The 23779-nt window shown below is 43.6% G+C and overlaps 1 protein-coding gene and 1 pseudogene across 2 annotated transcripts; both read left to right on the top strand.

The window, feature by feature from the left end:
* Positions 1 to 5183: 5183 nt before the first annotated feature.
* Positions 5184 to 18531, top strand: LOC106579669 (DDB1- and CUL4-associated factor 11-like; annotated as a pseudogene). Its single transcript, XR_014381577.1, has 8 exons — positions 5184 to 5380; positions 8483 to 8611; positions 8913 to 9020; positions 11694 to 11748; positions 15990 to 16142; positions 16253 to 16310; positions 16539 to 17895; positions 18278 to 18531. The product of XR_014381577.1 is annotated as a DDB1- and CUL4-associated factor 11-like (transcript).
* A 2195-nt stretch (positions 18532 to 20726) lies between these two features.
* LOC106579618 (fat storage-inducing transmembrane protein 1) lies at positions 20727 to 23650 on the top strand. The gene is made up of 2 exons (XM_014159708.3): positions 20727 to 21138; positions 22827 to 23650. Exons 1-2 carry the CDS (start codon positions 20855 to 20857, stop codon positions 23530 to 23532), a joined length of 990 nt encoding a protein of 329 aa, XP_014015183.2. The 5' UTR covers positions 20727 to 20854; the 3' UTR covers positions 23533 to 23650.
* Positions 23651 to 23779: the final 129 nt, after the last annotated feature.

The raw sequence follows: 23779 nt of genomic DNA, 5'->3' as shown, positions 1-23779 counted from the left end.
CCCAATAGATCCCCAGATGATGCAATCGCCACCACACTGCCCTGTCCCATCTGGACAAGAGGCATACCTATGTAAGAATGCTGTACATTGACTATAGCTCAACATTCAACACCATAGTACCCTCCAAGCTCATCATCAAGCTCGAGGCCCTGAGTGTGAACCCCGCCCTGTGCAACAGGTTCCTGGACTTCCTGACGGGTCGCCCCAGGTGGTGAAGGTAGGAAACACCTCTTCACTGATCCTCAACACTGGGGCTCCACAAGGGGTCGTGTTCAGCCCCCTCCTGTACTCCCTGTTCATCCATGACTGCATGGCCAAGCACACCTCCAACTCAATCATCAAGTTTGCAGATGACAACAGTAGAAGGCTTGATTACCAACAACGATGAGACAGCCTACAGGGAGGAGGTGAGGGCTCTGGGAGTGTGGTGTCAGGAAAATAACCTCTCACTCAACATCAACAAAACTAAGGAGATGGTCGTGGACTTCAGGAAACAGCAGAGGGAGCATCCCCCTATCCACATCAATGGGACCGCAGTGGAGAATGTGGAACGCTTCAAGTTCCTTGGCGTACACGTCACTGACAAACTGAAATGGTCCACCCACATAAACATTTTTTTATTTTTATAAATTGTTTTATTTCACCTTTATTTAAACAGGTAGGCCAGTTGAGAACAAGTTCTCATTTACAACTGCGACAGTGTGGTGAAGAAGGCGCAACAGCGCCTCTTCAACGTCAGGAGGCTAAAGAAATTTGGCTAAACACCTAAAACCCTCAAACTTTTATAGATGCACAATTCAGAGCATTCTGTCGGGCTGTATCACTGCCTGGTATGGCAACTGCACCGCCCACAACTGCAAAGCTCTCCAAAGGGTGGTGCGGTCTGCCCAACTCATTACCGCTGGCAAACTACCTGCCCTCCAGGACACCTACAGCACACGATGACATAGGAAGGCCAAAAAGATCATCAAGGACATCAACCACCCAAGCCACTGCCATCCAGAAGGCGAAGTCAGCACAGGTGCATCAAAGCTGGGACCGAGAGACTGAAAAACAGCTTCTATCTCAAGGCCATCAGACTGCTAAACAGCCATCACTAGCACATGAGAGGCGGCTGCCTATAGACATAGATTAGGAATCACTGGACACTTTTAGAAATGAATCACTAGCCACTTTAATAATGTTCCGTATCTAGCATTACTCATTTCATATGTATAAACCGCACTCCACACTATTCTACGGTATCTTAGTCACTGTTAAATTGTGTTTACATATTGCATCACCCATTTCATATGTATATACTGTATTGTATTCTATACTACACCACTGACTGTTAAACAGCCATCTCCAGCACATCAGAGGCTGCTGCCTATAGACATAGGTTAGGAATCACTGGCCACTTTAATAATGTCTCCGTATCTTGCATTGCTCACCTCATATGTGTAAACTGTACTCTATACTATTCTACGGTATCTTAGTCCAATGCCGCTCTGACATATGTATATATATTCTTAATCCATACCTTACTGAGATTTACGTGTATTTTGGGTATATGTTGTGAAACTGTTTGACATCACTTGTTAGATATTACCGCACTGTCGGAGCTAGAAGCACAAGCATTTCGCTACCCCTGCAATAAACACGTGTATGTGACCAATACATTTTGATTTGAATGTCATCCACAAAGCAAGTCCCGCAAGTCCCTAGTTTGGTCTTATCTTGATTATTGTCCAGTCATATGGTCAAGTGCTGCAAAGAAGGAACTAGTTAAGCTGCAGCTGGACCAGAAAATGCTCTTCATTGTAATCAGAGGGCTAATATCAACTATGCATGCCAGACTCTCTTAGCTAAGAGTTGAGGAAAGACTGACTGCATCAATTCATGTTTTTTTATAAGAAACATGAATGCGTTTGAAATTCCAAATTGCTTGCATAGTCAACTTACATACAGCACTGACACACATACTTACCCCACCAGTGGTCTTTTCACAGACCGCAGGTCCAGAACAAATTCAAGGAAACGTACAGTATTATACAGAGCCATGATTGCATGGAACTCCCTTCCATCTGATATAGCACAAGTGAACAGCAAACCTGGTGTCAAAAAAAACAAATAAAGCAACACCTCATGACAACGCTTCTCCCCCATGTGACCCACTTGTTGTGTATGTACTGACATGTATGTGTAACTCATAGATGCATACAAACACGCAAACTACATGTACATTCTAAAGTATTTGGTCTTTTCCGTTATGCAGTGGCGATTTTAGCATGTAAATCTTGGTCTGGCAAACAAACAAGAAATGTTGGGGATGCATGCCAGCTAAGCCACTACACAACACAACACTAAACAATTCAAATTATTAGGGTGAGGCACATGGGCTACTAACAGCTTACTACACAAAATACACTTAGTATTACTTTCTTAGCTACAGTATACATATCTCCCTGGCATATTACATCATTTATGCAGCAGCACAGAATACATTTTTGTACTCACTTTGTTGTGCTGTTCTCACTTGAACATGGAAGTGGCGCGGTGCTTCTTGTGGGCTCTAGAAAGAGCCCCGAAATCCCGATTTACAATTCCGAGTTGGATGAACGCTTAAAATTATTTTCTGTATTTTCCCAGTCGGAGCTAGTTTTATCTGAGTTCCTAGTTGTCTTGAACTCATTGAAGTCTGAGATTTCCCAGTTCCGAGTTTCCAGTTGTTTTGAAGGCGGCAGAAGTCATGCTGGATTGATGGCATGGCCATTGTATTAAAACTTTTCTTGCCCATGGTGTTACCCCCTTCATCGTAATATTCAATTGGTAGTTATGATCTTGTCTCATTGTTCCAACTCCCCTACGGACTCGGTGAAGGTCAAGAGACAAGACGCACTGCTTCTTGACACACTGCTAGCTTAACCCAGAAGCCAGCCGCACCAATGTGTTGGAGGAAACACTGTCGGACTAACAACCGAAGTCAGTTTGCAGGCGCTTGGCCTGCCTCAAGGAGTCGCTAGAGCACGATGAGACAAGGACATCCCGGCCGGCCAAACCCTCCCCTAACCCGGACGACGCTGGGCCAATTATGCGCCGCCTCATGAGTCTCCTGGTCACGGCTCATTGTTGACTTTGCAATTTCCAACTTGTTGTATAATGTTTATGTTCAATGGCGATGAGCACCAGTACGTTTTATCAATAATTTATCTTCATATTTATCCTTTATTTAACTAGGCAAGTCAGTTAAGAACAAATTCTTATTTACAACCACGGCCTACACCGGCCAAACCCGGACAACGCTGGGCCAATTGTGTGCCGCCCTATGGGACTCCCAATCATGGCCGGTTGTGATACAGCTGGATTCGAACCTGGGTGTCTGTAGTGATGTGTCTAGCACTGAGATACTTCTAATGTAAGTATATGGCAGCACCCAAGGGGCTTGAATTGTTTTGCTCTACCCGTAGAGTTTGTGGGGAAGTAGTGTCCCTTTGAGAGACAGAACACTGAGCCAATCACAGGGCAAGTAGAGAACATTACCAACCCCTACGCTCCGTAATTTCCACTGGCTGCCCCACCACCAGAGAAAGCACTGGCCTAGGCTGAAACACCTGCATTTTGGAGCTGCCTTACTCAAGAAAGCAAAAAAGAGACACGTGTGACTGCCAAAGTAACATGCAAAACGGGCAACAACAAAAATGCATGTGGTGCTCTGCCTGAATGACGCGTCGCCACTGCCATTATGTGTCAAGACCCAGCTGTCGCCATTGGTGTCTACTAATGGGGATCATAATACAATTTTAAATAAAATCCTTGTAATTTGTTGATATCCTTGCGGTTTTATGTCCTCATTTCAGGGTTTTCCTGTCGAGAATGCTAATCCATATATAGAGTTTTATAGACATGACTTGAATTTTATAAGGTCTACACATCCAAGTTTCAACATGCACTGGCACAATTTCAGTGGGTCACGTGACAGCAAAAGTGCACAGGCCACTGAGGTTGAAGTATGGACAAAGATGTTGTCATCTATCTGTGGTATATACTAACAAGATACGTCTCCGAATCCGCTCACAATGGGAGTCGTTGTCGTCAAAACGGCATGGCGGGATCTCTAGCTCCCGCCTATCCTTTCTTTGGATTGGTGGATAGATCTCATTATTGTAATCTTTGTTTGAATATTCGATGAGGGTTGTTGACGTCAACTGCCTGTATTCAATGGTGATCGCACATTGTTACAATACTATATACATAATATGACATTTAAAATGTATTTATTCTTTTGGAACTTCTGTGACTAATGTTTACTGTTCATTTTTATTGTTTATTATATAATTCACTTGCATTGGCAATGTTAACATATGTTTCCCATGCCAATAAAGCCCTTAAATTGAAATGGAATTGAGATGCCGCGGATAGAACAATGGGTTAGTTATAAACATTTTTGGAGACGCTATGCTACTAGCCTCATACCATGAACATGCATAGCCATCTCTAGACAACTCTGATATTAAGTGTTTTTTCTCAAAATTGCCGGGATGTCACGTGTTACTTATTACGAAACGTATATTCGATCAAATATAAGCCATTCATTTTTTGTTGACCAAATTCGACACTCGTTGACCTCCATACAAAAGCTCCTTGCTTGGTGGTAAAAAAAAATAATTAAAAAAAAAAAACATCTGCTTGAGGGAGACAGTTTTTCCGCGGATTTGAGTCTTCCTCTCTGGGCATAATAAAAGACACGCGTTGGGATTCCAGCATTGTAAACATTATGGTGCATAGCTGACGTTTAGCATACTTTGGTCTGGTAATATCTTGAAAACATCGGCAAAGAAAAAGGCTGATCATTTACAGATAACAACCGTTTTCATAAACTGACTCGTGACAACATAATTGGCAAGTTATTACACTTAATCTACAGCACCAAAGAACTGTCAAGCATGTTTTAGTGTATGTTAGGTATTTAAGCTAGGCTAGCTGGTTACATAACGTTAGTCCATAGATTAGTCAGACAATACATGCGATGGTCAGCTAGTGATATGCAACTAACGTTAGAGTAAGTAGATTGTGCTTCTTGTTTTGCCATAAATTATCCTAGCTAAGTATTTTTGGTAGTAGTCTGTCAATCTCTCACACAAACATATTTCTGACTCTTATCATTATTCACTTCTCATAGACAACATAATTGACTTCCCTGCCAAGCTCACTGTCTATGGGCTCTGTCTAGTTCCGGGATGTCCGGCGGTCGGGGCTCCAGCGTCAACCCTGACGGTTCTGAAGCAGAATCCAACAGCGGTAGAGGACGCAGATCGCCTGAGTGGCAGCAGGGTGACATGCAGTTATTAACTGAGGAGGAACACGATTATATTGATGTGCTGACTTACCTATTGAGGAGGTAAGTTGTAGCTGGGACTGGGAGACCGGGCTCCTGAGTGGTGCAGTGGTCTAAGGCACTGTATCTCAGCGCAAGAGGCGTCACTACAGTCCCTGGTTAGAATCCAGGCTGTATCACATCCGGCTGTGATTGGGAGGCCCATAGGGCGGTGCACGATTGGCCCAGTGTCGTCTGTGGATGGCCGTTATTGTAAATAAGAATTTGTTGTTAACTGACTTGCCTACTTATTTAAAAAAAAATAAGTCTAGCTAAAGAGTAGACCTAGCACATGAGAAGTGCTCTGCTCCAAGTCAAAACCTACTCAACACCATACTCTAGCTGTCACGGTTGTCGTAGGGTAAAGCGGACCAAGACGCAGCAGGGAAATGTGCACTCATCTTCTTTTATTTCAACGGACAAAGAAGGTAAACCAAACTCAACACAACAAAACGACTAATAACAGGCCAGTAAGGCACAGAGCTATACACAGCACAATCTCCCACAAAACAAACACATACCTATATATAGGACCCTCAATCAGAGACAACTAGAAAACACCTGCCTCCAATTGAGAGTCCAATCCCCAATTAACTAAACATAGAAATGCAAAGAACTAGACTAAACATAGAAATACATTAACATAGAACAGTGCCCAAAACCCCGGAATAATAAATCAAACACACCACTAAACACACAACCACCCCGAACCATATAAAACAAATACCTCCTGCCACATCCTGACCAAACTACAATAACAAATAACCCCTATTACTGGTCAGGACGTGACACTAGCTGTGGGAAGTAGGGATGCAGAGGGCCCTGAAAAATCTGAATAAAAATAACTAGTGTATGTGAGAACTCCTTCAAGACTGTTGGAAAAGCATTCCAGGTGACTACCTCATGAAGCTGGTTGAGAGAATACCAAGAGTGTGCAAAGCTGTCAAGCTGGTGGCTATTTTGAAGAATCTCAATTATAAAATATATTCTGATTTGTTTAACATGGTTACTACTAGTTTGGATGTCTTCACTGTTATTCCACAATGTAAAAAATAAAAACCCTGGATTGAGCAAGTGTGTCCAAACTTGACTAGTACTGTGTGTGTGTGTGTGTGTGTGTGTGTGTGTGTGTGTGTGTGTGTGTGTATGTGTGTGTGTGTGTGTGTGTGTGTGTATATATATATATATATATATATATATATATATATTTATACTGCAAAAAAAAATAAAGGGAACACTTAAACAACACATCCTAGATCTGAATGAAAGAAATAATCTTATTAAATACTTTTTTCTTTACATAGTTGAATGTGCTGACAACAAAATCACACAAAAATAATCAATGGAAATCCAATTTATTAACCCATGGAGGTCTGGATTTGGAGTCACACTCAAAATTAAAGTGGAAAACCACACTACAGGCTGATCCAACTTTGATGTAATGTCCTTAAAACAAGTCAAAATGAGGCTCAGTAGTGTGTGTGGCCTCCACGTGCCTGTATGACCTCCCTACAACGCCTGGGCATGCTCCTGATGAGGTGGGGGATGGTCTCCTGAGGGATCTCCTCCCAGACCTGGACTAAAGCATCCGCCAACTCCTGGACAGTCTGTGGTGCAACGTGGCGTTGGTGGATGGAGCGAGACATGATGTCCCAGATGTGCTCAATTGGATTCAGGTCTAGGGAACGGGCGGGCCAGTCCATAGCATCAATGCCTTCCTCTTGCAGGAACTGCTGACACACTCCAGCCACATGAGGTCTAGCATTGTCTTGCATTAGGAGGAACCCAGGGCCAACCGCACCAGCATATGGTCTCACAAGGGGTCTGAGGATCTCATCTCGGTACCTAATGGCAGTCAGGCTACCTCTGGCCTGAGCACATGGAGAGCTGTGCGGCCCCCCAAAGAAATGCCACCCCACACCATGACTGATCCACCGCCAAACCGGTCATGCTGGAGGATGTTGCAGGCAGCAGAACGTTCTCCACGGCGTCTCCAGACTCTTTTGCTCTGCTTTAGTGACCTGTTTGAAAGATTTTCATGGTTGTGCTTTTTCTTTTCACGTCTGTCAGGTGCTCAGTGTGAACCTGCTTTCATCTGTGAAGAGCACAGGGCGCCAGTGGCGAATTTCCCAATCTTGGTGTTCTCTGGCAAATGCCAAACGTCCTGCACAGTGTTGGGCTGTAAGCACAACCCCCACCTGTGGACGTCGGGCCCTCATACCACCCTCATGGAGTCTGTTTCTGACCGTTTGAGCAGCCACATGCACATTTGTGGCCTGCTGGAGGTCATTTTGCAGGGCTCTGGCAGTGCTTCTCCTGCTCCTCCTTGCACAAAGGCGGAGGTAGCGGTCCTGCTGCTGGGTTGTTGCCCTCCTACGGCCTCCTCCACGTCTCCTGATGTACTGGCCTGTCTCCTGGTAGCGCCTCCATGCTCTGGACACTACGCTGACAGACACAGCAAACCTTCCTGCCACAGCTCGCATTGATGTGCCATCCTGGATGAGCTGCACTACCTGAGCCACTTGTGTGGGTTGTAGACTCCGTCTCATGCTACCACTAGAGTGAAAGCACCGCCAGCATTCAAAAGTGACCAAAACATCAGCCAGGAAGCATAGGAACTGAGAAGTGGTCTGTGGTCCCCACCTGCAGAACCACTCCTTTATTGGGGGGTGTCTTGCTAATTGCCTATAATTTCCACCTGTTGTCTATTCCATTTGCACAACAGCATGTGAAATTTATTGTCAATCAGTGTTGCTTCCTAAGTGGACAGTTTGATTTCACAGAAGTGTGATTGACTTGGAGTTACATTGTGTTGTTTAAATGTTCCCTTTATTTTTTTGAGCAATATATATATATACACATACATACATACACACACACACACACACACACATACATATATATATATATATACACACGATTTTTAGAATAACTGCCTTTACCAGTCCTGTATTATTGGACCGATTTTATAGCCGTCTGTAGTACATGCACAAAATAATAATTATCCGCCCCTAATGCTGAATGGAGTGATTGCTCATTTGGGGTTCTACATATGTAGCCGTAGTTCATGTCACTGAGCACAAAGTGTTTTCCCAACCCTCTCCCCATCTCTGTGTGCACCTGAAGGGGGAAGGTGAGGCTGATCCATGTGAATGGTGCGACAGGTCCGCAGCTCGTCCAGTTGTTCTCGGACTCTGACGAGTACATCGATTGATGCCTGGCAGGGGCGCCTGGGAGTCAGCTGCAACCCTCCTGGTAAACCAAACTGGGTGTCATTGTTGTAGTGTGCACTAGTCACAGACATCCTGCGGTTTTTACTGTGAGCGCAAGCAATGAAAGGAAAAACGACCCCAAGAAACGTGATTATTTTATATAGTGCTCTTCATACATATTTCAATGCACTTACTAGACAACACTGTTAAATAAACAATAACAAGTGTCTTAAGACTGAACATAATGCATGATAATGGCATGTTCCTTTCAAAAGTGTTTATACCTACACTTGTATGCCCCACTGGTCTCTGGCTGACTGCTGCTGTGGCTTGTGTCTTGCCAGTGGATTCCCAGCCCGACACTCAGGAGTTGGACCCGAGTGAAATCCGGACTCAGAACCTCTTGGCCATTGCCTCATCCGGCCTGAAAGCCAGGCAAAGCTTCACATGCTGACGGAGGTGAGGTCGAGCAATTTCATGTTGGTCTCGCTTTGTCACAGTAGTTTCTTACAAAGTTGTTTCTCAGGTCAAGAGGGTAGTTCTTTAAAAAAAAAAATATGTTCTCTGAGGGAACAAGGCCGGTGTCAAGGCTCCAGTTTTTCTCACAGAGAGTGCATTCACATTCGCTCACAGTGAGTATATCTACACATGCATAAACTACTCGCCGTGAAGTCATTGCTAAAACAAGTGAAAGCTGATGCTTTATAAATTGTTCAATTTAATAGTTTAAACTTGTTTACATGAATAAAGCCTTATCGATCAGATCATTGACCTGAATATTGACAGGTGAAGAGGAGCCTGTTGTCATTGAAATGTCTCCTCTGTTTTCTGCCCAATCATGTGGCACAGAAGGACACATACCAGTAGAAGGCATTCTGTGGTGTGTACAGTAACAATGGCAACATGTTCCTCTCAGCCGGCCATGGTAAGGACGTGGGTTGTGACAGTGGTGTGAGAGAGGAAGTGGTCTCCCCTCAGCTTGGAAGCTCGTTTTTGTTTGTAGTAAAAAGTGTGTACTTTAGCCGTATCCAGGATCAGCCACTATTAGATCTACTTATGTCTGTTGTTGGACTACTGCTCTACGTTGGTCTCTGCTGTTTCTTCATGGCCTTTCCCCCGCTGGAGATCTGTTGGAGGATTGGATTGTCTGTCTGACTTACTACAACTTTTTGCATACGATATTTCATTTGTTTTGGTGTGATGTATACCGTGATTGATGTGTTCAGTTGTAGTGAAGACTACAGAGATGTGACACTCTATAGTAAAATAGTTGATTGCAATCTGATTGTTTTAATGAGACTGGGATTACGCATCACTTTATGACAGGACAAGGTCACTTGGGTTCACTGAACTCCTTTACCGGGCTGGACTCTTTCAGGCCCGAGGTATTGGACCTTTCCTTGAGGAGCTAGAGCTCATCTTTGTTTTTTTGTGTGTGTGGTGTGATTTATTTGGTTAACATAACCAACGCAAAATAATTTTTGAAGTTATTTCAAATGTTTTAAGGGTTTATGCAAGGTTATTTCCATACTGATTTTAATTTTTTTAACACGATTCCTTTGTATTGGTGTAGACTTGATGGACCAGACGGGACTCATTCCCTTCCAAACCAAAAGGAGAAATCAATATTTTCTCTGGTAGGCACAACCTACCTGGCACTCCTACAAACAATAACCTCAAGTCAAAACCATTACATAGAAAATGGCACCCCAGATGGGACCTCTCCTACATTGAGAAATAACCAAAGCAAATCTCTTGTGTGGAATTAAAACAGTGGATTTACCCCAAGAAAATGTGCTCATCCATATCATACCTTTCAATGGGAATACACAGGGCCATTCTGACAATGGGGCTGACAATTCAAATCATAATGTGAATGGACCTGATTTTGGGCCAGAGCCCTGGGTATCTGCATGCTTGGTCTGGACCACAGCTGGTCTAACCAATTACTCTTATTGACCTGGATCTGTGTGGATGTACTGAGCTAGCCCTCCCTCTGATACCCAACCTTCCTCCATTGTCTGGTTTATCACCAGAGGTTGTGGTCCTATAACTTCAAGGTGACATACTTGATATTTGTCAGACTCAACAACATCTCCAAACTCTAATCCATCATAAATGCAAATGTCTGAGTGAAGAGCAACAGAGCGCAATGGAATTCTGGGACTCAGTGAGCACTCTAACCCACATGCTGACGGAGCTCCGTGAGAGCGGAAGAAGGAAACAACACAACCATTACAGTGGACTGGGGAAAACTATTGCAATTCCTTTTAGTTCTTAACGACATCGCTGTGTTTACATGTCCAAATACATATTAAAACAATGTCACTTTTTATTTATTTTTATCGGTAGTGACCTCTGGTTCCTAACACATGCTTCCCTGTCTTTCTCAGACCAGAACATACATCTGTATGACACCAGTAGGGGGCGCTTTAACCTGAAGCAGTCATCCCCGACTCCCACAAGATGCTCTATTCCAGCTGGTCTCACTACACACACTGGGAGGGTTGCTTTTAAAAAATAGAATGTTTTTGATGCATGATTATAACTTAATTTGAAGATATGGAGGTGGGATGACAGAGCTTTAAAGTAATGGTCCAGTGTTTCTACATTTCTATGAAATATGGCCTATAATTACATGAGTTAACTAGCATTTTTTTTATAAGGAAAACAATTTTAAGTATATTAAAAAGCAGCTTTTCTGTATTTGAGTGGTGTGGGCGTATACTGGTCACAAATATTTTTGCAAGAAAAATACATTTTTTGAACCGGTCTGTTTAAAATTAAAATTTGTGGTGGGGTATTCTTTATTTATTTTTTTAATTCTCCAATTAGTAATGCTTTGGCCACATATGAATATAGGACACGTCAATAACATTGTTTGGGTATGAGTTAACAGAATATGAACTTTTCAGTGGACAGTTACTTTAACCAGTCAATAATCACGGGAGCTTTGATAAATAAAAAGCTAAACTCTTGCTAATTTTGAAACGAGTGATTTCAAAATCACTAGATTTCTGTCACAATATTCTCCAGAATATAGGCTCAGAATCGCTCTTGGGCTTCTTGTTAGGATGTTTCATTGTGTAGTTTGTACTGACGTGTGCCCTCTTGTATCCCTCTAGTTTATGTGTGCAGTGTAGATGGAGACAGTGAAACCCATACCGAGCTGGACCACAAGTTAGTGTTTCTCCTCATAGTACTTATAGCTTAACCAAGGAGGAAATTAACTATCCTACCTACAATCCTCTTGATTCACAAGGATGCATGACATTAGAGCTAGTCATCTCAGCCATCTATTACTGGTTTTGTTTCCCACTGATGGAGCAACAGGAAATGTTTTAAATTAGATAAATTAATCGTCCAGAACATCAATTACATGGATAGCTGAGTACTTCAGTTCATGTGATTTCCCATTTAATTACTGATTTTTAGGCAAACTAACAGTGTGTGTGTCTTGAACTTTTACTTATGAATTGATGTCAAAGTGAGACTTACACAGATTCTCTCTCAAGTTAGGATTGAAACTTTTTAAAGGTGCACTATGCAGAAATCGATCCACCATTTCCTGGCTGCTAAAATTCTGATAGGCTAACTAATTTCAGTTTGTGACAAAACAAGCAAGTGTAGTGTACAGAATCATTGTACCATCTACAACGCTGTGAAATATATTTTTGGAACTAAAAACCATTGTATTTTCAGCTGTTTTGAAGCTGGTGTGTAAAAGACAAAACGAAACTTAAGGGACGCATCGAAATAACGCACATAGAACAGATCTACTGCTTCTTAGACTTGCTTCTATAACCCACTTTTCTGTGTGAATTTGGTCCGGTTGTCCAAAAAGTAACGTATTTTGCAGCTTTAAGCGCAGCCCCATTTCAGGCAAATTCTTTCCATGGGTTGTAGATGTTCCATAGTTGGAGTTGTCTCTCAGTGTAGGCTGGTTAATGTTCTGTTCTTCCCTTGTAACCCAGACGAGAGATCGTTCAAGTTTCAAAGTTTATTTGCTATGTGCACAGGATACAGCAGGTGTAAAACGGTACAGTGAAATTCTTACCTTGAGAGCTCTTTCCCAACAATGCAGTGATACTACTACTACTACTAATAGGAAATATTATAAAACATTGAAGTAAGAATAAAAACCACACAAGAACTATGATGATGGTTAAAGGTTGTTTCTGCCAGTATATACATGTAAACGGAGCTGAAAAGTGACTTGTAGCAGGAATACATAAATACTTATGGTAATATACAGTGCCTTCAGAAAGTGTTCACGCCGCTTGACTTTTTCCACATTTTGTTGTTACAGCCTGAATTTAAAACGGATTAAATTGAGATTTTGTGTACATAGCTCAAGTTTCCATCCAATTTTCATGCAAATATTCTAATATATTAGTTCCACCAAACTGACTTGTTGCGGATAAAAACCAGTGCGTGATGATGCACACAATGTACTTTTTCTAGTTACGTTTTCATGTAACGAATAAAAATGAAATTTTCGATGCGTTTCCATTGCATTTTTAACTCTACTGATTTTAGTGTTGTCACGAACTGTCGCAATAGCAAATGTGCCTACTTTGGTCTTGGCATGCGCTCTATCCAACAGTTACAGTGTGGGTAGGCTAGTCTACGTGATGAGCTTTATTATGGATAACAGCAAGAATATTTCGATTTGTCAAGCATCGATCATCATGTCACCAGAATAAGACCCTCAATATTCATTGGAAAAGAGCATCAAGATCACTGTGCTCTTTCACCACCCTGTGAAGTTCATCATAAAATGATTGAATCTGGAGCCTAATAAACTGCATGGTTTCCTGAGTCGTAGTGGGAGGACCACACACCGTATCATCGTGTGACAAGTTTACTTCGATATGATGGTTATTATATCAATATTTGCGCATAAGTGTTTCCACAAATTTCTCGCATAATTAATTTTACTGACATCAAAAGATCCCACTTTGTCGAGCTTGTTTTTTTTCTACATTTAGAAAGTTTACCGAAACATTTTCTGTTTCCATCAGGCCTGTCATGACTCTATATATTTATCAGACGTACTTTACGCGTGTAAAAAGTTTGGCTGGAAACCTGGTAATTTGACTACACACAATACCCCATAATGTCTTGAGTCAGTCAGTATTCCATCCATTTTGTTATGCCAAGCCTAAATAAGTTTTGATCGCTCGGAAGTTGGAGATTTCCGAATTACCAATTGTTTTGAACACGGCATTAATCAGACTCGCGGCTGTAATCGGGGTATTGTGTGTATTTAATACATTTTGAATTCAGGCTGTAACAACAAACGGTGGAATAAGGGGTATCAATACTTTCTGAAGGTTCTGTTACATGTAAACAGAAGTAATAGTGACCAGTAGCAGGATAAATGGTAATTGCAATCAATGGACAACAGCGTAATGGAGTAATACATCTAATCATTTTAGCAGCAGTGTAGGTTGTCTGTGGATGACCGTATAATCTGTGGGAGAGCAGTATGGCGTGTCTTTGGCATCATTAAAACGGAAGACATGTTTATCAAATAACTCTCTGTAATTATTATTACGCGATTAAACTGATTAATCGTGTAACTGTAATTAACTAGGAGGTCGGGGCACCAAGGAATATATTCAGATTAAAGTTATACTTTTCCTAATATAACTTTCAGATATCATACTATCTGATCTGAGTCTTCTGATTAATGACGTATTCGTTTACCTCAAGTCAGTCTCATTCCAAACGTCGTAAACTGTTGGTTATCTGCACAAACCCAGTCTTCACTATCAGTCATCCATACATCAATTGTCTTAAAATCAGTTATTTGCTAACTAAATAATTCACAGAAATGCATAACAAACAGATATGGTTACAAGGAAATGATAGAATGTGCCCTAGTGGGCTAAACCGGCATGGCAGCTTGTTACACAAAGAAAGGGGGTTGGGCTTGAATGAAAGTAAATACGTTATCTTGTGCATTCTAAATTACCGCCCATTTGGAAAAGGAAAATGCAATAAATATTTACTCTGAGCTGCGCTTCGGTAGGTTGGTCGTAGATGCTGGCCGTGTTGGCCAACAGAGATCTTCCTGTCCTCGGAAGAATGTCACTGGTGGTAAAATGGATACGTTGTATCTTTGTTGTGTTTTAGACTGGATAGTCGTCCGTCCTTTCCTAGCCCACGTCTACAGTGGTCGCTGCTAACTCAACGGCTAGGAAGTATCACTTCTGTAGTGAATAAGAGTTCAAAGTTCATACCATTCACAACCAAAGCTCACGCTGAGGTTGGCTTAGTTCTGTACTTGACATGTGAGTCCTTTTAACGCAGAGGCTGCAGACCTCACGTACCCGGAACAGGAGGTTACATTTTGTCACTGATTTATATAGTGGAGGGGGAGAAGGGTGTGTTTCATAGTTTATAACCCATGTCTCTTCACAGGGGCGGGCCACTGATTGGTCAGGGCTCTTTCCTTATGAAAACCCAATTCTCTCAATTGGGAGCTAAATTACATTTAATCTCCTAACAAACAGTTTCAATATCAAACATTTAAATTGCACAACAATTCCATGTGAATCTGATAACTAGAATGTGTATACTTTCCCAGGTACAGTTTGTCGTCCTGTCATCAGTCATAATGTCTCAGATGACAACCGAACTGACATCCATACTCATTAAGTACCTGGTATATTTCCAACTGGTTCTATTACCGAAATATGGTTCCTTTCCCCCCACTTGTTTGATGTTCCCAGACTCTCTATATTTAACAAAGGCTATTCAAAAGTCCTTCAGTAGGGTCAGAGAGAGAGGGGAAGGGAGAAAGGTATTTATGGGGGGTCATAAACCTTACCCACAGGCCAACGTCATGACAAGTAGTTAGCCATTTTAACAGTCTTGTGGCCAGGGGATAGAAGCTGTATAGGAGTCTGTCTGAACCTGCCAGATGGCAGCATGGAGAACAGTCCATGTCTCGGGTGGCTGGAGGCGGGACATTTTTCAGACCTTTCTCAGACACTGCCTGGCATGCATGTCCTGGATGACTGGGAGCTCGCCCCCAGTGATGCGCTGGGCCGTCCGCACCACCCTCTGTAGGGCCTGCCGGTCGCGGGTGGTGCAGTTGCCATACCAGACTGTGATACAACCTGTCAGGATTCTCTCAATGGTGCAGCTGTAAAAGTTCCTAAGGATCTGAGGGGCCATGCCAAATAATTTCAGCCTCCTGAGAAGAGGTGTTGCCATGCGACGTGTGTTCTTCACAATTGCTGGTGTAAGAGGACAATGTTAAGTCCTTAGTGATGTGGACAACAAGGAACTTGAAGCCCTTGACCTTCTGCTGCTTTTACCCCACCCCTGTTTCCTGTAGTCCACAATCAGCTCCTTAGTCTTTCTGAAGTTGAGGGAGAGGTTGTCACCACACTGCCAGTTCTCTAACCTGTTGCCTACTCTCACCAGCTGGGGTCGACCCGTCTGTCTTCTCTCTGGCTGAGGCTGGTTAATGTTCTGTCCTTCCCTCTTAGCCCTGATAAGAATAGGTTCTGTGTCTTCTCTCTGGCTGCCTCCACAGATGGGAAAGAGGTCATTGGAGAGTGAGTGCACCCAATTTATTTCATCCCAATTTAGCATTTTCCGAGACATTTGAAAATAAAAAAATAGTTTGTTGCGTTTTATAGCCTAGCACCCTGTTTTTTCTTCACAGAGCAAACGATGGCTGCTTCTATGTCATCGATCGGGAACAGAATAAGAGAACTCTTAAGGTGTGTGTGTCCGCCCGCCTATGGACATTGGCATTGCAAGTATTCAGTCACAACCTGGTCACCCTCTGTCTTCCCACTGTAAGCTTCACACCACCGCCTCTGGTTTTAGCTGACGATACAGAGCAACCCTCTTCTCTTGGGACCCTTTTGTCATGACCCACATCACTGTGTTGTTGACCTCTGCCATCTCGCTCTCCTCCCTCCCCCCCGCCCCTTCTATCTCCTCAGATCAAAGCTCACGACCACGATGTGAACACAGTGGCGTTTGCCGACAGCTCGTCACAGCTGCTGTTCTCAGGCAGTGACGACGCGCTCTGCAAGGTGTGGGACAGGTAGACGCTGCGGGAGGACAGACCCCAGCCCGTGGGCCAGCTGTCTGGACACAGAGACGGCATCACCTTCATCCACAGCAAGTTAATAGAGAACCACTACCGTGTGTATGCGTCCAGCATGTGCAATCACCCTCTTACATTCTCTTACTATGTATGTAATCATTGATATCAAAGCCCTAAACACATACATGGGACAATTTACTGTTTATACACAAATGCACTGTTCTGATATAACTGGACAGGTAAAAGCTATGCAGTGCCGTTTCACCAATCAGCAAGAGCTTCGATAGTGAGGAAGGATGCATTATTAGTATTTGGACAGGGTCTAAAACTCTAACCACTCCATCCTGATACTGTGCACATTAAGGTATAAACCTCCCCTGTGTGCCTGACTCCACTATCACTGTCAGGAAGATACAGGTTCATTATAAACCTCCCCTGTGTGCCTGTTGACTCCACTAATCCCTGTCAGGAAGATACAGGTTCATTATAAACCTCCCCTGTGTGCCTGTTGACTCCACTATCACTGTCAGGAAGATACAGGTTCATTATAAACCTCCCCTGTGTGCCTGTTGACTCCACTAATCCCTGTCAGGAAGATACAGGTCCATTATAAACCTCCTCTCTTCACCTTGCAGGGCGACGCCCGTTATCTGATCTGTAACTCAAAGGACCAGTCCATCAGGCTGTGGGACATGAGGAAGTTCTCCCCCATGGAGGGCCTGGTGGCCTTGCGGCTGAACATCGTCCAGCAGGACTGGGACTACCGTTGGCAGCAGGTTGCCCAGAATGGTGCTGGGGAGACCATGAGGTTGCTGTACATCTGTACTGGGTCCTAGTCTAGATCACATTTAGATTAGCAAGTGGGCCAGAAACACTAGTTGAAAAGGCCACTCCAATCCGACTGTAGTCTACTCTAGATTGCTCTCAGAAAATCTCATATTTGCTATATTAAGTATTGATGACATGGGTATACAGTATGTTTAGTCATTCGTCTCCTACTACCCCTCCCATTGTTGTTCAGCTGTACTTGAGGCAGCTGTACTTAACTGTCCAATAGCTGGTTGTGTCGACTGACCTGTCGTTTGCCTGCTGTCCATCTGTCCTCCCAGGCCAGGAGACACAAGCTGGCAGGCGACACCTCAGTGATGACCTACAGGGGTCACTGTGTTCTGCACACGCTCATACGCTGTCGGAGTTCACCACCGGACAGAAGTTCATCTACACTGGCTGTTCCACTGGGAAGGTCATCGGTGAGTCGCTATGCTGGGGGGGGGTCAAGAGCAGTGTAATGTGTGCTAACTGTGTGTGCGTGCCCAGTCTATGACGTGTTGACGGCCAGCGTTGTGACCCGACTCTCTGACCATGACGCCTGTGTGAGGGATGTCAGCTGGCGTCCCTACCAGGACATCATCAGCAGCTCTATAAGTCTCTGTTACTCTGCTCCACTCTACTGAGGGGCAGCGCTCAATTCCATTTCAATTCAGGAAGTTAATTTTAAAAATGTATGTGAATGAATATGAAGTCTCTATAGACCATTTAGAATACTCTTCTTATTAAACCAATGTGCTTGTAAGTTCGCTCATCCTTCCTGTCAAATGACATACTGACATCTCTCTCTTTCTCTCTTCACAGTGGGACGGAGCAGTGTGTGTGTGTTTGGGAGCACAGGCAAACCCACCTGCTGGATGAGGAGAGGTACTGGGGGTGGAAACATAGGATGAAAAGGAAGTGATATCATAAGTGTGGGACAGCCTGACTGTGTCAGTCAGTGACATCACTATGGGGAGAGGCAGGACCGCAACAGAGGGAGGAGAACAAGCTCAGAGTGAACTGTGAAATTGCATCGATTCAATGCTGGATAACAATAAATACAGTGTAAGTTCTTACCTCAGTGTGTTTGGTGTAGAAGCCATTATTACCCCCTGTATTCACCAATCTGCAGAGAAGGGATACAGTTGAGGCATTGTCTTCTTTCAGGGGTGTTACTCCTACACAGACATAATCCCTCCAGCGACAGTGCAGATGGAGCCACGCTATCTTGTGTTATAAAACAATGAGATTTAAGGAGAGTTGTCTCTTCTGATGCACCCCAGTGTACAGTAAGAATAGGACAAAGTTTGACTGGAGCTGTTTATGCAGAACTTATTGAAGCTCACTAAGAGACCGTAACAAGCCTCATGCCCACATTGTGTTTTTGTTGCTTAGAGGAAAAAGCAGCCCCCAAATAATGCATATGTAGACTAAAACAATGTCATAAATCACAGAATGATGATAATTCAGTATAAGGTATATTGTAACGGTATTAATGTCCAGGGGTAAAAAGACAGTGTACAAAACATTAGGAACACCTGTGCTTTCCATGAGACTGACCAGGTGAATCCAGGTTAAAGCTATGATCCTTTATTGATGTCACTTGTTAAATCCAATTCAATCAGTGTAGATGAAGGGGAGGAGACAGGTTAAAGAAGGATTTAAAAAAAATAAAAGCCTTGAGACCATTGCGACATGGATTGTGTATGTGTGCCATTCAGAGGGTGAATGGGCAAGACAAAAGTGCCTTTTGAACAGGGTATGATAGTAGGTGCCAGGTACACCGGTTTGGGTGTACCTGGCACTGCAACGTTGCTGGGTTTTTCCCACGGTCAACAGTTTCCTGTGTGTATCAAGAATGGTCCGCCACCCAAAGGACATCCAGACAACTTGACCCAACTGTGGGAAGCATTGGAGTCAACATGGGCCAGCATCCCTTTGCAATGCTTTTAACACCTTGTAGAGTCCATTCCCTGATAAATTGAGTCTGTTCTGAGGGCAAAGGGGGGGTGCAACTCCAATTTTAGGATGTTTTGTACACTCAGTGAATGTTGTAGTCCAATGTAAACAATTCCAATCTAAGATCTAAATGATGTGTGCTGGGCTTTAAGACACAGTAAAGGGTTTGGGTGTGTGCTGGGCTTTAAGACACAGTAAAGGGTTTGGGTGTGTGCTGGGCTTTAAGACACAGTAAAGGGTTTGGGTGTGTGCTGGGCTTTAAGACACAGTAAAGGGTTTGGGTGTGTGCTGGGCTTTAAGACACAGTAAAGGGTTTGGGTGTGTGCTGGGCTTTAAGACACAGTAAAGGGTTTGGGGGTGTGCTGGGCTTTAAGACACAGTAAAGGGTTTGGGTGTGTGCTGGGCTTATAGACACAGTAAAGGGTTTGGGTGTGTGCTGGGCTTATAGACACAGTAAAGGGTTTGGGTGTGTGTGTGCTTTGAACATCAACCTTGATATAATCTCTGCAAATTGTTTTACAATAAAACTTTTTATGGTGCATAAAACCTGGCAAATACAGTCATCAGAAATCCAACGAAGGGAATTGCCAGATATCTGCAAAAGTTAAGATTGCTTAACATTAATTGTGACTACCTGTCCAACCTCTGCAGTAATGGGCTTTACAGATGGGTTTTCTATAAAAGTCACTGCTTGAGCAATAGGAAGCAAGAGGGAGAAAGAAATTGAAACCAATCAACAGCTTTAAATTAGTGGGTTGCCCCCCTGCAGCTAACAGACAATTAGCTGCCATAAAGCCACAGCAGAGTTCCGGGGGGGGGGGGGGGGGTATTGTAATGGCAGGAATGCTGATAGTGCTCTAAAATTAGTCGGATTCCTTGGCACCCTCCGAGAGCGAGTGAGCAAATAGCCCAGATAGAGGATGGGAGCTGTCTGTCTGGGGACTAGCCTCCAGGGCTATTAGTACGTCCATCTGTGTGAGAAACCCTCAGGGGCTCATATCGGAATGAAGACAGGCAGATGCTAAGTGGTAGGATACATGGAGCAGCATATAAAGGGATGTTAAGTGGTGGAATGGGCCTTTAGAGAATGCTCAGTGAGGCAAGTGTTGCCAGTGATGGACTGAAATATACTTTGGTATCAACAGCTGAGCCTGTGAATGGAGGGCCTAGTGGAGAGGACTTTGGCCAAAAAAGGAGACTGGCTTTTTTCAAAATGCAGTGACGGGGGGGAGGGGTAGGAAAGAACGAATGGGTATAAACCATGTGCTCTCTGACAGCCACAGAGATAAAGAAACACAGGGTAGGAGTGTACAGCACAGCACTGGACAGATACAAATACAGTACACACTCGATGACAGAGCATACTCTCGGCCCGTAGGAAGAGGACGATAACATTAGAATCGAAAGATGTGACACTTAAAAGAAAGTTGGATAAAAGCAATGGATCCAAAGATTAAAAACAAATCAAACAGAACTATAGAAAATGACAAGGGAGAAACTACACGAATGGCTAAGGACCAAAGCCGACCGGTGAAGCTTGCCATGATGGTCCTAAACTCTGTTCTGGTGGTTGTTACAGACCTTTGGGCTGGACTACTTGGCAGTGCCGTATTCAGACGCCATTTTCACCTCCTGTTGTCAGGCGTGGTTCTGTTTGGACCAGCCATGAGTCTGTGGGTGTCCAAGTACAGCATCTTTGCAAACAGGAACCACTACCTCTACAGGTGAGGTCTTTCTTTTGACAACGCCCATCAGTTTAAAGGAAAGCCACTATTCATGTCGATGAAATGGGCATTACCATGATATAGAATATTGGAGAGAGTAGATAAAAGTTCCGTTCTTTCAAAGCTCTGTTATTGTTGGTTTGTGATAATGAATGTGTTAATGTTTTCCTGATTTCACACATAATATTCTCCCAATGTCCATACCACCTAGTTCTGTCCCAAGCAGGCGCGGACTGGTACAAGAATTTGGCCCTGGCACATCACTGTGTGCACCGCGGTACATTGGCCATATAGCACAAACCCTAAGGTGCCTTATTGCTGTTATAAACTGGTTACCAACGTAATTAGACAAGTAAAAATAAATGTTTGGCTGACAGCCGTGGTATATCAGTGTATGGCAAATCAGCATTCAGGGCTCGAACCACTCAGATTATAATGCAAATTAGTGCTTGTCATATGCGTTTCCCTGAATCAACACCTACCCTAAGTGTTCATTACTATTACAGGGCTCCAGACTAACATTTTCCCCTGGTGTCACTTAACTTTTACAGTTGGTGGCACCAGCCCATGACTTGGTCTGACCCAATTCATCATGAAGTCATTAATTAAGAAGTATAATAGAGTACTGAGGTATTTCATCGAGCATGTCCAAGCAGGAATGCATGATTAAAGATATTTTGATGTGTAGTCACTAACCTCATCCAGTGATAGTTGTGAATTTTCAGTTGACAATTAGACTATAGATTCACTTTTTTTTTTTTTTTTTCAATAGAGATGAATTACATCTTTATGTGCACTAACTATCATAGGCAAATTCATTTGGGGTTCAACACCTGAAAAAGTGGAAACTCAAAGCACATTAACTAGATCGCTAACTGAGTATAATACCCATTGCTAGTAGCCATGTATTCATCCAACAGTAAATGTAATCTCCTAAAAAGAAATAGCAGTTGTGGGCTAATACCCGTGAGACCAATAGGCAGGCCTGTGCCCTCGCATGCATGATGCTCCATATCTCAAAGCCAAATCAAATATCTTGGTTGAAAAATAGTTGCTATTGAGATCAATATTGAGAGTTGAGAAATAAAAAGTATAGCCACAGAAATCTGAGACCCTCCTCTCTTCGACAACGACAAAAGGATGAAGCTTCCAAAGCTGTGTTTTTCCCCGCAATTGCATTTTGAAATGATCATAAATGTTTCTGTTGAGCTCATGGGGGGAGAGGAGAGTGACTTTCTCATCACAGGAGCAGGCCCCAGCGAGGACACAAGCACAGAGCAGACACTTTCATTAGAGGAATCATCAGGATATTGCACTTTACAGTATGACCAAATCATGGTTTTAGATGATTCCGCCTTTGAATGTGAGTTGAGAAAACCGGGTCAGACCATCTTGGTAGGGGGGCCGGCCGTTTCCCACTGAGCAACCAAAGGCTCATTATAGATTAGTATAACAGAGAAAATTTGCAAAAAAATATACAAACAAATAAAATGGCCCATGGGCCACATAACCTTTCTCCATATAAAAATATTTTTGTGTGTCAATTTTGACCAGTCCACCCAACAAAAAAATGGTCCAGCCATCTGGCATTTGCCAGAATTGCCAGATGGCCAATCCACCCCCTGGTCCTGAGCCATTTAGCCATCTTACATTTATACTGGATACCTTTGCTTTGGATTCTCTTTCAGGATGTTCCTGCGATCAGGCTGGGGCTGGACCTGTGTTTTCACTGGCTCCTTTGTCTTCGTCCTCTCCTTCTCCATCCGTCGATCCCTCTCTCTCTCCGTTCGCCATCTCTCACGGATAGCCACCGTGGGAGCACTGCGGTGGGGCTCTCGCAGTCTCCTGACTCTGCTGGAGAACATGGCAGGCAGCTGCTACGAGCCCATGCCTGCTACCCTGGTTGGGGGCCTGAACCTTGGCCAGGGAGCCAGTGTCCCAGGGCAGTCCTTACTCCTGATCCATGAGGGCGAGCGCAAGGCCTCCTGCCTGAAAGCGGGCATGCTGTGGCAGGGCTGGGAGGTCTCGGAGGACACTCTCCTCCTCTGCCTCTGCTGCCTGCTCCTGGCCGAAGAGACTGCAGTATTGGGGCCCTACCTAGCCCTGGGAGGGCCCTCAGGGCCCCCGCTGCGCCTGCTCTTCCTGCTCTGCGTCTCCTTACTGGGTCTGTGGCTGTTTCTGCTGCTCTGTCTGCTGGCTTACTTCCCGCAGTTCCCCTCCCAGCTTCTGGGGGGAGCTCTAGGGTGTTTGGGCTGGAGGGGACTGTATCAGGGTTGGTATCGCCTGCAGCCCAGCTGGTGCTGTCCTGGGTGGCCTGGAGAGGGACTTCTCATCACAACTCAGAGAGAGCCGTACAGTGAAAGGGATGTTCATGACGTGTGGCCAAAATATTGATGTCTTTGGCTAAAATATTATTTGCACCCCAGATCAAAATAAGAATGGATATGACTCCACAGCAAAAAGGGCTCTGCTTGATATTTTATAAAAACTAAAATAGTTACATTTTCATTTGCTTTATATTCAATGTGATAACTCCTAACATCAAGAACATCGAATTGGATAATAACAGGAAGATTATGTACATTATCACAGAATTGAGAAAGTCAAACTTTCATAAGCAAAATATTGAAATTCTTTCAAA

The sequence above is a fragment of the Salmo salar genome, chromosome 19 (genome assembly GCF_965601325.2).
Source record: "Salmo salar chromosome 19, fSalSal1, whole genome shotgun sequence".
NCBI classification, from domain to species: domain Eukaryota; kingdom Metazoa; phylum Chordata; class Actinopteri; order Salmoniformes; family Salmonidae; genus Salmo; species Salmo salar.
The sequence above is the reverse complement of the archived record's forward strand: the minus strand, read 5'-3'. Positions and strand labels throughout refer to the sequence as shown.